Source organism: Mirounga angustirostris, unplaced genomic scaffold, assembly GCF_029215605.1.
Source record: "Mirounga angustirostris isolate CCGP_5_RB_7025 unplaced genomic scaffold, mMirAng1.0.hap1 SCAF_10, whole genome shotgun sequence".
Classification (NCBI taxonomy): Eukaryota; Metazoa; Chordata; class Mammalia; order Carnivora; family Phocidae; genus Mirounga; species Mirounga angustirostris.
In genome coordinates this window covers 127,834,785-127,850,393 of record NW_026991718.1, presented here as the reverse complement: position 1 = coordinate 127,850,393, position 15,609 = coordinate 127,834,785, and the positions used below count along the sequence as shown (strand labels likewise).

The 15,609-nt window shown below is 53.6% G+C and overlaps 1 protein-coding gene across 9 annotated transcripts in view; it reads right to left on the bottom strand.

Annotated features, from left to right (window-relative positions):
- BCAS4 (breast carcinoma amplified sequence 4) overlaps nucleotides 1–15,314 on the bottom strand; it is a 56,575-nt gene extending 41,261 nt beyond the window's left edge. Inside the window, exons 1-3 of one of the 9 annotated variants that reach the window (XM_064573347.1) lie at nucleotides 14,787–14,922; nucleotides 14,070–14,201; nucleotides 6,732–6,942 (exon numbers count right to left, since the gene is read on the bottom strand). Coding sequence is in view for 6 of the 9 variants with exons in the window: in XM_064573346.1 (XP_064429416.1) it covers nucleotides 14,787–14,966 (180 nt within the window). In the remaining 3 variants the exon portion in view is untranslated. Of the gene's footprint in view, nucleotides 1–6,731; nucleotides 6,943–14,069; nucleotides 14,202–14,786 lie in introns of all 9 variants that reach the window. The other 8 variants (XM_064573348.1, XM_064573349.1, XM_064573346.1 and 5 more) reach the window with 8 other exon arrangements.
- Nucleotides 15,315–15,609: the final 295 nt, after the last annotated feature.

The following is a 15,609-nucleotide window of genomic DNA, read 5'->3' as shown; positions in this document are numbered from 1 at the left end:
CTGTGGACCGAGGCCTGGTTAAAGCCACCATGGCCCATCCACTCCGTGCAGATTTCACGAGAGAGGAGAAGAATGAAAACTAGCAGGAAACAGGACAAAGCTACCCTTATTATCCCATTGTTCGGATGAGGAAACTGAGGCTCAGGGGTGAGGTAAGCCTGCTCGAGGTCACACAGCTAGCAAGTGGTGGGGCCAGGATTCCCACTGGGCTTGAGTCCACAGCCTCAAAGCTCTTAGAAACCGTGAGAAACACCCCCTAACAAACACCACGGAGAGTTAACACAAGAGGCAGAAGAGGCAGAAATAGAAACCCATCCTTATACCAACACACGAAGGACGTACGTGGTTTACCAGAAAGGCCTGGAACCATACAGACCAAACTGCTAATAGTTAGGGGATGTACTTACACTAAATGATCATTCAATCTGAAATTCAAATTGAACTGGGCATCCTGTAGTTTATCTGGCAACCTATTAATGGTGCTTCCTTGGCCCTGGGGAGTAGGAATTGGGGAACAGTGTCTAACAAAGGGAGACTCGAGTGCTTTATGTTATCTGAAGGGTTCAAACCTCGAGGTACCAGGGCTGGGTAGTGACGTCATGAGTGACATCAAGGAGTAAAGCAGGCTGCCGGGGCTTTGCGGCGATCTGAAGGTGCTTGCCCAAATCTAGAACATCCAGCAGCCATCAGTAAACACAGAGGTGGGGCTGCCAGAGCCTTCCATTTTTCAAGAGAAGCCAGAAATTTTAATGTTATGGAAAATGTCCCAATTTTTAAATGGTAGCATGGATTCATGTCCTGCCAAGCACGGGCCAAGCCAAACATGACCTTGAAAGGGTCCGCCAGTTTACAACCCCGTTTAAATCACTTGTGCAAAAATTAGTTTGAACCTTTTTTCTCCCCGCTCAAGTATGTACCGTGTTCAGGACTTCTAAAATACCTCTTTTCGGTTTTGTTTTGTTTCTGTAATGACCAGGCATCTAGCAAGAAAGGTCGCCGAGAACGTGAGCCACTTGCTCGGGCTTACCCGGGCCAGACGGTTCCGCTCCAGGGAGGCAACCCCAGACATTTCTGGGCAGGCCTGGTACCTGTGCCCCGACACCTCCCCTCATCGCCTGCTTGTCCCGGGACAGAGGGTGATGCCCTGCCGGGGCCTGCTGCTTGTGATAGGAGCCATTGCTAACACCACAAAATCAATGGCTGTGCAAAAAAATAAATAAATAAATAAATAAAAATCTTTCTGGCTGGAGTAAAAATAGTACCGAGTTGCAATTTTAAACTCTGGAACCTTCATCTTGCAGCTGGGACTATTTCTGTGCCTGCACGGGGGAGGCTTGACAAGGAAGGGGACTACAGCGGAGGGAGGACTGAGAGACACACAGGAAGTTCTCTCCGCCCCCCAAAAAGTAAGATCACGGGAAAAGAAGCCTTTAATGCGCTAAGGAGGGAAGGAGACAAGAGGCCAGAGAGATGGGAGACAGGAAGGTTGGTCGCTTCCTTCTGCTCGCTTCCTTCTGCTCGCAGAGGGGGGGATGAAGCAGGAGAAGGGCACAGATGGGCACAGATGGAGGCTCCCCCCAGGGTGCAGGTGCAGACACCCCAGACCCCAGACCTGCCGAGGGAGGCAAAAACTGCAGAGGGACACGGATGCCCTCGCCCCAGCTGGACGGGCCACCTCCTTCCCCGGCGGGGCTTGAAGCTCTTTGCTCAGAGGAAGCACATCTCCCCCTACCCTGGAGGGTTCGGGAAGGAGGCTAGTCAGTCCCGGGTTCAAATCCCATCCTCTCTTTTGCCAACCGTGGGACCTTCATTCAAGGGTGTGACTTCTGCACTTTGGTCGGCTCCCCTGTGACATTGCCTTCACAGCGGTCTGGCAGGTTGTTAGGACGTTAACCTCACATAATGAACGTGGTCTGATCAGTTGACAGAGGGCTGACACACAGGTGCATAATAAGTGGTTGCTTTATGTATCTCTCTCACTAGATAATAAAAAACAATGGCTGGGGCACCTGGGTGGCTCAGTCGTTAAGCGTCTGCCTTCGGCTCAGGTCATGATCCCAGGGTCCTGGGATCGAGCCCCGCATGGGGCTCCCTGCTCGGCGGGAAGCCTGCTTCTCCCTCTCCCACTCCCCCTGCTTGTGTTCCCTCTCTCGCTATGTCTCTCTCTGTCAAAAAATAAATTAAAAAAAAAAAAACAAACAATGGCTAATTGTTAATATAGGGATTATTTCATTTGGTTCTCACAAGACCTCTACACAGTAGGGGCTATAATTTCCCCCTTTTTATGGACTGAGAAACAGAGGGCCAGAGAGCTTAAGTCACTCGCGCAAGGTCACACAGCTAATAAACTCTGAAGCCAGATTTGACCCTGAGCACTCTGAAGAGCTGAAGTTTATAACTACGAAGAGGCTCTTTGGAGAGGAGGGGAGATGTGTCCCCTTTATTGCTGCCTGTCAGCTAGAGTCTCCATCCCCCACCTCTCCCCCCCAACCTGGGGCAGGGCCCCAGTGCAGGAGAGAGCTGAGAAAGCATTTGCTGACTGGCCAGCTAAGGAGAAACGAGCCCGGAGACGTTCCCAGCCAACAGGAAGGAGCTCAGGATTAGCCACCCCATCATGCCCACAAATCATTCACAGGACAATTTTCTCTCAAGATAATCCCCGAAGTGGCCTCAGAAATGAGAGTCCTGCAGGCAGCAGCCCACACGCCTTGTTCACCAGCCCGTCAGCGAAATGAATGCCCTTGCCCTCCTGTGCACTTCCCTGGGCATAAACTGTCCCACTCCGAGGGGAAGGCAAATGGCTCGCCTGGAGTGACATTCAGGGCACGGCCAGCGGGGCCGGTGGGTGGGCATTTTTAACACACGTGAATCATGGCATCTCCTTTCTTACATCAAACTCCCCAAGTGCCAATCCCAGCTTCCCAGCTGGGCATGCCAGGGAGCCAAAACGGGGCCGGCCCCGGCCCACCAGTGACGGGCACCCAAAACCCCACGAACAGACCCTCCACCATGGGCTTCTCCAACTCAGCAAGTGGAAACCCCACTGTCCATTGCTCAGGCCAGACACCTGGGCGCAACCTTTTTTTTTTCTAAGACAGGCAGAGGAAGAGGGAGAAGCAGGCTCCCCACTGAGCAGGGAGCCCGATGCGGGACTCGAACCCAGGACCCTGGGATCATGACCTGAGCCACCCAGGCGCCCGCACCTGGGAGCATCCTTGACGCACCTTCCTTCCTCAGCCCGGCCCATCCAATGTGTTTGCAAATCCTCTCTGGGCCGCCTTCGGACCGTGGCCCGAAGCCCACCACTTCTGTCCGCCCCCCTCGCCCCCTGGCACTGGGCACAGTCCTCGCTCGCTGGCCCCCGCTTCCGCTTACTCCTCTGTCGACACCAAAGCCCTCGTCGGTGGGAAGTCTTCCGCCGTCCGGCCTCGCGGCCACCGGAGCCCCTACAGCTGCAAGTTGGACAATGACAAATGCCACTAAGCGTCGGGAGCCCCTGGAACCCTGGCACGCCGCTGGGGGCCGTGTGACCCGGCGCCCTGCTGTGGACCCCAGTCTGGCACTCTTTCAGAAGGTGAGATGAAGTTACCCTGTGACCCAGCAACACAGCCCAGGGAACTGGGAACACGATGTTCTTACGAAAACGTGTGCATTATTCATGAGAGCCGAAAAGTGGAACCAACTTCAGGTCCATCAAGTGATGAATGAACAAACAAAATGTGCCACGTCCACGCTATGGAAATATGTGGCAGGGGCGCCTGGGTGGCTCAGTCAGTGAAGCATCTGCCTTCGGCTCAGGTCATGATTCTGGGGTCCTGGGATTGAGTCCTGCATCGGGCTCCCTGCTTGGCGGGGAGCCTGTTTCTCCCTCTGCCTCTGCCCCTCTTGTGCTCTCTGTCAAACAAATAAATAAAAACTTTAAAAAAAGAAAAGAAATATTATGTGGCAATAAAAAGGAATGTTGACCTGATACATGTTAGAGCATGGATAATCCTCGAAAACATGAAGCTGAGTGAAAGAAGCCCGACACAAAACGCAAAGTATCACAGGATTCCTTTTAGGTGAAATGTTCAGAAGAGGCAAATCCACAGAGACAGAAAGCAGATCACTGGCTGGGGGGTAATGGGCAGCAGGAGAATGAGGGAAGAAGTGCTAACGGCCATGGGGTTCCTTTCTTGGGGGACGGAAATGCTCTGGAACAAGGTCATGGTGATGTTTGCACAACATAGTGAATGGACTAAAACCCACTGAACCGTATACTTTAAAATAGTAAATGTTTTGTTACATGAATTATATCTGAATTAGAAACAAAAAAAAAGTCCTCCCCTGTCCTCCACCTCCCTCAGCAAACACCTAATAGATGCCTCACCAGCCCCACGCCATCTGGACCCTCCATCTGCTCTCTGACCTCACTGTCCACAGCTCACTCCCCATCAACTACACCAACCACATCCTCACCCCAGGGCCTTTGCACCTGCTGTTCCCATTATTGACAAAGCTCACTGCACACTTCCTTTCGGTCTTTGCTCAACCATCTCTCCTCAGTGAGGCCTTCCCTGGCCTTGTAGTCCCCACCACTCCCTGTCCTGCACCAATTTATTTCTCTCTTCAGCCTCTATCACTGTCTAACATCTTATACATTTTGCCTGTTTCGTGTCATCTTCCTCCACCCAAATAAAAGCTCATACAGGGCAGGGGTCTTAGTGCCTTTCATTCACCTTTGCATTCCCAGGGCCTAGAGCAATGCCTGACACCTAGTAGGTGGCTCACACTTGCGGAGCTGTCCCTCTGACTCTCTCCCGTCTGCATACCTTTGTGCAATCTGATTCTGCCACCCTGCCCAGGAAGAGGTGGGATCCACTCTTCCCTCCCCCCGAATCTGGCCTGGCCCGTGACTTGCTCTGACCAATAAAACGGCTGCAAGCAATGCTTTGTGACATCAAGAGCCCTTGCAGCATCTGATTCACCCTCTCGGAAGACAATGGCCATGTGAATTAGTGTAGGCAATGCTGCTGGAGAGACCACAGGACAAGAGTGGCCGCGTGGAGGACTGAGGCGCCCCAGCCAGCACCAACTGCCTGACATGAGTGAGGCCATGTTGCGTACAGCCAGGCTCCAGCAGAATGCAGCCCCCTGAGCCCAGCCAGCACTATGGGTGCAGAACCGCTCAGGGGAGCCCCGCAGACCTGCAGAATCACGTACCATAACATGGTGGCTGTTTTCAGCCACGAAGACTTGGGCTAGTTTGTTACCTGGCAATTGGTAACCAGTACAGTGCCCAGAGAACACCTGTTGCAGGAAAGGAGGGAAGAAGGGAGCGGGGAAGAAAAGAAAAATGAGCAAGGGAAGGAGGAAGAAACAAGCCTTCCTGGCGGGGCTACAGCCTGAGAACTGCAGCCCAGACCGCGCTCCAGCCCCACCCTTGCATGTTATGCTGTGTGGTCTTAACTATACTCTGACATCTCCGTGCCCTGGTTTACCATCTGAAAGTTGGGGGAAGACAATCCTCAGACTCTGTCTTGAGATGGAAGCTAAGAAGGGTCAATGAAGTAACTTCTCTGGGTTACTCTCGGTGAGATGCCATACCCATACAAAAGACGGTTGTAACTGGGACCCTACCGCCTTCCAATGCAGTGGACACAGAAGCCAGGCAGGAAATGACTACAAGGGAATATGCTTTCTGCACACTGCTTATTTTCGGTTTCTCACTTTTGAAAGAGACCTTCTACTTTTCTCTAAGAAACACAGAGCAAACACAGGATAGTGAGTGGCAGCTAATACCCAGTTTCCAGGCAGAGAGACAACAGGGAGGGGTGGGGATTGTGGCTAACAGGAGACCCCTTCCCCATCTAAAGAGGGCGGCTGCTACTGGACCCCAGAGAGTGAACCAGGTGGGAATGTGCCAAACCTGTTTCGTTCAAGACAGACAGTGACCCAGGAATTTATGCAACCTTTCCCAGTTTGAGAATTCAAAACCCCCCAAATTAAAACACAGTATGACAGCCAAACAAACCTGTCTGCAGGCTGAGTGTGGCCTTTAAACCTCTGGCTTGTGTCTTTAAAACACAAGGATATATGGGGCACCCGGGTGGCTCAGTTGGTTGAGCGTCTGACTCTTGGCTTCAGCTCAGGTCATGATCTCAGGGTCGTAGGATCGAGCCCCGTATGGAGCCCTGCATCGCATGGGGCTCTGCGCTCAGCAGGGAGTCTGCTTCTCTCTCTCTCTCTGCCCTTCCCCCTGCTCATGCTCTCTCTCTCAAATAAATAAATCTTAAAAAATAAAAATAAATAAAAAGTAAGCATGTATGAATTGTCCAGAATAGCCAAATCTATAGAGACAGAAAGTAGACCAATGAGGGTCATCAGGGAATAGGAGCTGAGGGATACAGGGTTTCTTCTGGGGGTAATGAAGATGTTCTAAACTTGATTTGGGTTGATGGCTGCACAAAAAGCCATTAAGATGCACACTTTAATTGTATGGTATATGTATTATATCGCAATAACGCGGTTTACACACACACGCATGCACACGTGCACACGAGAACCCTCCTAGGAAAGCACAAGGCCCGTTCGGCCAGGCCAGGAACAGGGCCACTGAAGACCTCTTCTGTTGCAATATTTCAGAGAAGACAGACATTGGATTTTTTATGAGAAAACTCCTCTTTTTTAGAATTTGGCAACTACTTAGCATTTTTCAAATCAAATCACAGTGCCAGCCAGAGGACACCCACCTGCAGCCGAGCCGAGTTCCAGGGCGGGTTTTTCGGCTTCTGCCGACATCACGCCTGCTGCCTGCCCCCTGGGCTTCCTCCGGTTGGGTGGGCCCAGGGTCCCCAAGGACACGACCGACCGGGGCCAAAATGAAGGACCGTGGGGCCTGCCCTCGCCCTGGGCACGCAAACAGGAATGTCACCTCTTCTCCCAAAGCAGTCGTGGGGGCCCCTTCAGATGACAGCAAAGTAAAGGCCTTGTTAATGTCCGCGTCCACTCTTCCGCCAGCCCGACAGGAGGCAGAAAGAACAGCCTCGTCTCTGTGCGCAGGATGGAAGGGCCCCCGGGGAGCTGGGGCCTGGACGGACCCGACGCGTCCGGAGACAACCCACTTCCCAAGAGGGGACACGGGAACTCCTTCCTCTCGGGCCCCAAAACGGGGCAAACAAGAGTTTCCATCCAGGGGTGCCTGGGTGGCTCAGTTGTTTGGCGTCTGCCTTCGGCTCAGGTCATGATCCCGGGGTCCTGGGATCGAGCCCCGCATCGGGCTCCCTGCTCGGCGGGAAGCTTGCTTCTCCCTCTCCCACTCCCCCTGCTTGTGTTCCCTCTCTCGCTGTCTCTCTGTCAAATAAGTAAATAAAATCTTAAAAAAAAAAAAAAAAGAGTTCCCATCCAGGCCTTGAGGGACCCTTGACCTCAAGGTTTGAGCCACTCTACCACGCTTGCCCTGACCCTGGTTTCTAAAAGGGTTTATTTGGCAACAGCAACCAAAATTTAGAATGCAGGTACCGTTGGACCCAGGAATTCCCCCACGAGGTATTTATCTGACAGTCATATTTGCACAAACGCAAAATGATGTGTGGACAGAGCTCCTCTTGCAACAGGTTTTGTGGGAGTAAAGAATCCACGTAACCTAATCATCCATCAGTAGAGAAATGGCTGCCTGAACTGAAATCCAGACAATGCAATTCTGTTGAGCAGCTAAAAATAATCGGGCAGCTCTCTATGTGCTCATATGGGAAGATCTCCAAGACATACTGAGTGAAAGAAGCAGGATACACCAATGGAAGGCTACAGGTGGGGCTGGGGAAGGACCTGTGATGCCTGCGGGAAGGGGACACGGACAGGAACAGCGGTGGCCTCCGCTTGAGCAGCAAGGGGCGGGGGAACTGGGGGGGAGGAAGCTCCCTAACCACTCCTTGGCCACTGGGACCTTGGAATTCTGTGATGTATGCAGACACGTTTTATTTATTTTTTATTTTTATTTTATTTTTTTAAAAGATTTTATTTATTTGACAGAGAGGGACACAGTGAGAGAGGGAACACAAGCAGGGGGAGTGGGAGAGGGAGAAGCAGGCTTCCCGCGGAGCAGGGAGCCCGATGCGAGGCTCGATCCCAGGACCCTGAGATCATGACCTGAGCCGAAGGCAGACGCTTAACGACTGAGCCACCCAAGCGCCCCACGTTTTATTTTTTAAAACAAAACTTATTTTAAGAGCAAAACGAACTGCAGTTCACTTGCAAAGAACACTGAGGCCACATTTCCGTCACACTTGCACCAAGGAATGATTCAGAACCCAAGGCAGCTTTAGGCAAACTTGTGGCTCATGCGGACCATGGGCTCAGCAACCTTGTTTTGCAAACCCAAAACTGGAATCACGTACGCAGGGCAAAGAGTGGACACCGGGTTTCCAGGCCTCCACGAGGCCGTGCTGGTGAGTGAAAACTCACGATCTTCAGCACCAGGGAACCGCTCGAAAGGGCCGAAATTCCCACTGCCCAACACTGTACCGAACAATTATTGTGCATCAACCCCCACACCTGCTGTCCCTAAGGACAAAAGTATCTCTCACCTATTCTCCCTCCCAGCACCTGGGAAGGTGTCTGCACCCAGCACCTGCTCGACCAACGCCTGTAGAATGAGTGAATGAACAACTGCAGCTGATGTGCCCAGCCTGCTGACCACGGGCCAGACCCCATGCCACACATCGCCTGTGGATTCGCTCATCCAACCCCCCAACCGCCGTATGAGATGAGCCTTCGAGGTGCAGAGGGGCACTGAGCACAGGGCCGAGGTCCGACCCCAGGCCGAGCGGCTTCAGAACCCGCGCCCCCCCCCCCCCCGCCCCACCACGAGGCCTGGGCAGGAGCAGGATTGGGGGGGGGGGTCCACATAGCCATAAAGGATGTTTCTTTAACTGATATGGACCAAGTCACTTGGTGCTGTGGACAAAGCAGCAGGCAGGACAGACGGGCCCCCTCGTGGCGCTGCCGCTGGAAGCAGGCTGGCCATCAGAATCCCCAGGGGAGTGTTTACCAGCCCAGCCCCCCAGCCCTGGGCCTTGTTCACAGGTGGCCCCCCATAATCAGCAACCACACTGATTGTCCAACACACCCATCAGTCTAGGTCACTCCAGGCTTAAAACCCTGCTGGAGAGTTTTCAGAATGCCAGTGTCCAGGGGGCACTCATACCAGTGAGATCAGACTACCTGGGGTTTGGGGGGGCTGCTGGGGGTGGTACACGTGGTAAGCACCAGAATGATTTTTTTGAAGATCCCCAGATGACTCCAACCTTCCGCAAAGTTTGGGTACCATGCCCTATATCGGCGCTCTCGACCTTGGCTATGCCCTGCCCCACCCCTGGAGACTGCTTTGACTTCATCTTCTATGTATAGATGCATGAAATAGGTGTGGGTTTTTTGCTGTTTACGTTGTTTATACACCACGCACACCTCCGTGCACCTCGCCTTTCTCCCCTGGAGCCGGGCGCTGCCACCCAGAGCTGACTCCCTCCGCAGGATGTTCAGACCCAGGGATGACCCCTTCCACTGGGTAGAAAGACAGGAACTTCCTTCTGAGAGAGGCTGCCCCATTCAAGTACCCGCCTTGGCCTTGGCCCCTCACACCTCCAAAGGTTCTGATTCAGGGAACATGGCCAGCTCAGGCCACGTGTCCTTGGACGACCACATCTGTGGTTCCCCTGCTCCCGCTCCAGCCTCTACAAACACATTCCAGCCCTGCAGCCGTGAGGCCAGGAACCCGATCACGGCTTTCCCCTGCTGAGGGCCAGCGCACCCCTGCTCACGGCCAGGACCCTAGGATCGAATCCAGAGCCCTCCCCCTGGCCCTAGGCCCTGGTCTCGCCCTGCCCACTCTCGCCCTTGGCCGCCGAGGTCCACCCACTCCCCGGTCCTCACGTTTGCCCCTCGGCCATGCACGCGCTGCTGGAGGTTTGCCTGGTGGTTCCCTCCAAGCCTCCCTGGGCGTCTGTGATCGTCCCTCCACTGTCTCCTCCATGGCACTGAGCACCATTTAATGACTCTGTTTGATCATGACTGTCTGCTCACCTCCCTCACTGCAGCACCAGTCCTTGAGGGCAGGCACCCCTCGGCCTTGCAGGCCTCTCCCTCGTACCCCACCCAGCACAGTGCCTGGCACACAGCGGGCTCACCATGAAGATCTGAGGAATAAATGAACACAGAACTCCATCTGGAGACAGGGCATCTGAACATCCCCCACTTGAACTCGGAAAGTGGACCAGCAGGTCACAAGGGCAGGACACATGCTGGGGGGGGGTGGGCATAAGCATATGGTGTTTGCAGGATGGACATAATAGAGTATCCTTTGCTTTCACAAAGAAACAGCCTCTTTGATGTCTTTTTTCATGAAACTCCAGGGCATCTTTGGCTAGTTTATTTTCCTACTTTAGTCCAAACACATGGTTTGGGGAAGTCGTTCCATTTTTTCCCCTACAAGACGACAGAAAAATCAAAAGTTCAAGCACAAAAGTAAATGGTAACTGATGCTATCTTCGGTACGGGGAAGACAACAGGGAGGAGTGCGGACTGTGGCAAACAGGGACCCAGACCTACCAGACCGGCTAATGTTTTATTTCATTTTTTTAAGTAGACTCTACGCCCAACGTGGGGCTTGAGCTCATGACCTTGAGATCAAGAGTCACCTGCTCTGCTGACTGAGGGGCACCTGGCTGGCTCGGTTGGTGGAGCAGGTGACTCTTAACTCGGGGTGGTGGGTTCAAGCCCCACATTGGGCATAGAGCTTACTTAAAAACAAAACAAAACAACAGACTGCCTAATATTTTAAATAAACCAGAAACTCAGAGTTTTTCATGAGAATCCTCCATTTAAGAAACCCTACGTTGACAGATCCAATCACATCAGAGTGCCAGATTCAGCACTGGGGGCCACCAGTTTGCAACTGCTGATCTAGTCCACATGCAGTTAAAAGACCCAGGTGTTGGGGCACCTGGGTGGCTCAGTCGTTGGGCGTCTACCTTCGGCTCGGGTCATGATCCCAGGGTCCTGGGATCAAGCCCCGTGTCGGACTCCCTGCTCGGCGGGCAGCCTGGTTCTCCCTCTCCCACTCCCCTGCTTGTGTTCCTGCTCTCGCTAACTCTCTCTCTCTCTCAAATAAATAAATAAAATCTTAAAAAAAAAAATAGACCCAGGTGTTTTCTCTGCCATCATCCTCTGCTCACTCAAGCAGAGACCCTGGGCCTGAGAAAGTGCTGACTTGACTTCCTTCCATCCAGGCCATGAACCTCACAAGCCTGTCCTGTGTCCCAGCAGAGGAACCAAATAGGATTTTGAAAGAGCCTGGCCAGGAATTCACCCGTGGGTGGGTATCAGCGCTCAGCCATTTGGGAGCGCCCTGAGCGACCTGCCCCCATAAATCAGAGCGCACCCAAGAGGCAAATGTCTCTCTCTCTCTCTGCCATCTGGAGACTGCCCTGAAACTCCTCCTGAAAGAGGAAGTTCAAACCAGAAAAAGAGAGAAAGTAAAACACACAAAAAACTGGTTGAACAGAATACCCTAAAGGCACCGGAAACAGTAGAACACTCACCTGCCCGCCGATGTCGCGTGCAACCCTGCAGCAGCGCCTGGATCCTGGGAGACAGACTGCAGTCCTGGGCACGGCTTCTGCCCTCCTCGCTAGCCACACCTCCCATGGCTCCCCCTCCCACCTGCTGTTCTTCTATCCTGAAGGGCACCCTGCTTCGTCCCACCCCAGGGCCTTTGCAGGTTTTGTTCCCTCTGCCTGGGTGATTTTTCTCCTCCTAGCCTGGCCAGGTCTCATTCACACTTTAGGGCTCAACCTAAAATGCTGCCGCCTCAAGGAAGCCCTCCCTGACTGCACCCCAAAAAAAGTCAGGTCCCTGGGCTTCCTCTTTCTTGCACATTCTTCAGTGGGTACCACTCAGGTCTCTGCTCCCCTGGAGAGACCTTGCCCGCCCCCTGTCTTGCTGACTCACACTGATACCCTCTACCACACCACCGCATCACCACCTAGAGCTTTTGCGTGTGATGTGTCTGTGGTCCAATGGTGTCCTGAGAGCAGGGCCCCTGCATGTTTCACTGCTGTCCCCAGCTCCTGGCACGTACGTAGTAGAGGTTCAAGGTGTTGCATGCAGCAGGCCCATTCACTGGGAACCCCCAGGACACCCCTAGGACTGGAGTCGGCTGGTCTGGGATCCATTTAAAAGCCAGAAGTGGCCCCGGGAGAAGGGCCCAGCTGCCCAGGCCTGTTCCCAAACCAGATCTCCCTTTTCCAGCTCATTGACCCAGCTGCAAACAACCTCAGTGTGGGGACCCACTAATGAATTAATCTTTAAGTAGAGGTTGCAAGTGACTCTGCTCCAGCAGTTTCTGCTTCTTCTGGTAAATAAACTTCAGATAGTGCTCTAAGTGGGTTTATTGCTGCACCGAGCTACAGGGAGCTGGGCTCTTCATTACATCCCTCACAAATGAGTGTGAGCCAGCCCGTGTCTGAGTTAAAGAGAGCCCTGAGTGAGAAAATGAAGTTAATACCCGCAGTTTCTCTTGAAGGCTGTTCCTAATAGAGACAAAATGAAGCTGAGGTTCAGCCGCTGGGCACAATGACATCTCTCTGCTGAGAGCAAGGGAGAGAAGGAACGAGAAAGACACTCACATTCCTTGAACCAGTGAAAAACTGTAGACAACCCGAACGCCCGTCCCTGGGGGCAGAGGTCATAAGTTACAGTCCCTCCAGCGGATGGCACTGATCCTGTGAGGGCCTCCGTTTCCTCAGCTGTAAAATCGACCTAAAAACCTCCTGGCCACTGGGTCGGTGGCAACAGGGTTTGGGACATAGTATGTGCCCAGGAAACAGGAGTAATTGTTACTTCTTTGGGGGATACTAGGAAGACAAAGAACGATAGAGACCTGCGCTCTCCCACACGGAAGCCACCAGCCTCACAGGACTATCGAACACTTAGAATGTGGCTGGTTCAATATAAAAGCTTGATGTGGGGCTGCCTGGGTGGCTCAGTCGGTTAAGTGTCCAACTCTTGATTTCAGCTCAGGTCATGATCTTGGGATCATGAGATCAAGCCCCAGGACGGGCTCTGGGCTGGGAGTGGAATCTACTTAAGATGCTCTCTCCGTCGCCCTCTGCCCTTCCCCCTCCCCATCTCTCTCTCTCTCTCTCTCTCTCTCTCTCTCTCTCACTTTCAAAAATAAAAACATAAAAAGCCTGATTTTGAAAACCTAGTACCAAAAAAAAAGTAAAAATCTCGTTAAAATTTTTTTTACATTGATTACATGTTAAAACGATTGACATTTTGGAGGCACTGTTACTTTAAGTATATTGAGACTAATTTCACCCGTTTCTTTTTCCTTTTTTATGTGGCTCCCAGAACATTTCAAATTACACGAATGGCTCATATTTGTGGCTCAGATTATATTTCTATTGGACAGCTCTCATGGATACATTCTGACATGAAAATATGTCCACGCTATTTTGTAAAGTTGAGATGTAATTCACGTATCATAAAATTCACCCTTTAGAAGTGTACCGTTCTGTGCTTTGCAGTATATTCACAAAGTTGTGCAACCATCACCACTAATTCCAGAACATTTTCATCACCCTGAAAAGCTCTGTACCTCATCATTAGCAATCACTCCCCATCTGTCCATGCTATTTTGAGTGGAAAAAAGCAAATTGCAGAACAGTATTACAGTATCAGGTGGGGTTTTACAAAAAATAACACACAGTATTATTAATATATATGCATACCCACGTTTGTAAATGCATTTTTTTAAATTTTTTTTTTTTTAAGATTTTATTTATATGAGAGGGGGGAGAGTCAGAGGGAGAAGCAGACTCCCTGCTGAGCAGGGAGCCCGATGCGGGACTCGATCCCGGGACTCCAGGATCATGACCTGAGCCGAAGGCAGTCGCTTAACCAACTGAGCCACCCAGGCGCCCAGTAAATGCATTTTTTAAGTGTCTGGGATGAGGTACACCACATTGTTGGTGATGGTTATCTCTGGGGACTGGAGTTGGGGACGCAGAGAAAAAGGAGAGGGTGCTCACCCTTTATTGGCTGTACTTCCGTCCTGCTTTTGAGATTTAAAAAGAGAATGAGTTGAATTCAAGCCTTAAATGACTCCTGGCGGACTTGGATAAATAACTTTTTTCACGGCACTGGTAACAGACTGGCTTCAGCTGGAAGATGAAGGGCCTAGTTTCAGATCCACTTTTTATTCTGTGCTTTTAAAATAGAAAGTACCGACAGAGACGAGGTATTTTCCCTCTTAGCAACAGCAGGACCAAGGCCCGGGGCTTCCCCGCACAGACGCAGCCTGCCCGCCGCCTCCCGGGCCTCTGCACCCGGCTCGGAGCCGAGAGGGCTGAGCGCCCGGCCGGGGGCAGGACCCGGGGCCGGCCTCCCCAGGGCCTCGCCTGGCAAAGGGCAGCAGCTCCGAGCGCGCCTCGCTCCCCCGTCCCCGCCGATGCTGGGGGCCCTGGTCGGGATGCGACGCGAGTCTGGGTCCCCGGGGGCCTCGTCGGCGGGAGGAGGGAGCGGCGCGACCTGCCGCGGATCTCGGGGGGCGCCAGGCATCACCTCTCGGCAAAGGAGGCGGCCCTCGGGCCCGTGCGCCGGGTGCGAGAGGATGCGGCGCGGACGCCAAGGATTCGGGTCCCGGCGCTCCGGAGGCCGCACCCACCCTTTCCTGCCCCGGGGTGCGAGGGCCCAGACCCCCCAACCCCGAGACCCGGCTTCCCCTACTGCCATCCCCCGTCCCCTACCTCGGCCCCGGGCTCGGGGGTCAGGAAGAGCGCGAGCTCGCGCGCCCCGCTGCGCACGGGCTCCGGCCGGTCGGCGTCCACGAGCAGCATCAGGAGCGCGACGGGGTCCAGCTGGCGGAGGCTGCCGGGGAACCCGGGGCCGCATCCCGGCCTCGGAGCCCCGCCCCCGACGGGCTGCATGCCCCGTGGCCCGCCTGGAGGAGGCGGGGCAGGTGCGCACCCGGCCGCGGCCCCGCGCGCCTCCCCGAACGCCGGGCCGAGTGGGCAGCGCCACCCAGTGGCACGCGGCGCTCACTGCGCCCGGCCCTCGCAGCACCTGGTAAAGCAAAGCTTCTCGAACCCGCCTGCAGATTGCAATCACCTGGGACCCTTAAACCCTCCAAAGTCCCGCTCACACACAGTCTCTAGGGTTGGGACCTGGGCACCAGTATTTTCTGAAGTTCGCCTGGTGATGCCACCATACAGCCGAGTTTGAGAACCGCCAGTATAGACCACCCCTTTTTGTTGGAATCCGGGCGGAGCCACGGTTCCCAGCCCCCACAGCACTTTAGAAAGCCCCGGGGAGCTTTCCAAAGCCCGGAAGCCAGGCCTCACCCCGGCCGATTCAGCCGGAATCCCGGGGGTGGGGCTTGGGCATCAGTAGGTTTTAAAGCTCCGCGGGTGATTCCAGCCTCCAGGATAGAGAACGGCCGTCCAGGGGATCCTTTCATTTAAAGACCAAAGCGCCCGCCCCCAAGGCCGCCCTAATTCCAGCATCTTGTTTGCGCCAGGCGGAGAGTCCTGGGAATTAGGGAAACCGGGTGTAGTGGTCCTTTTCCTCCCA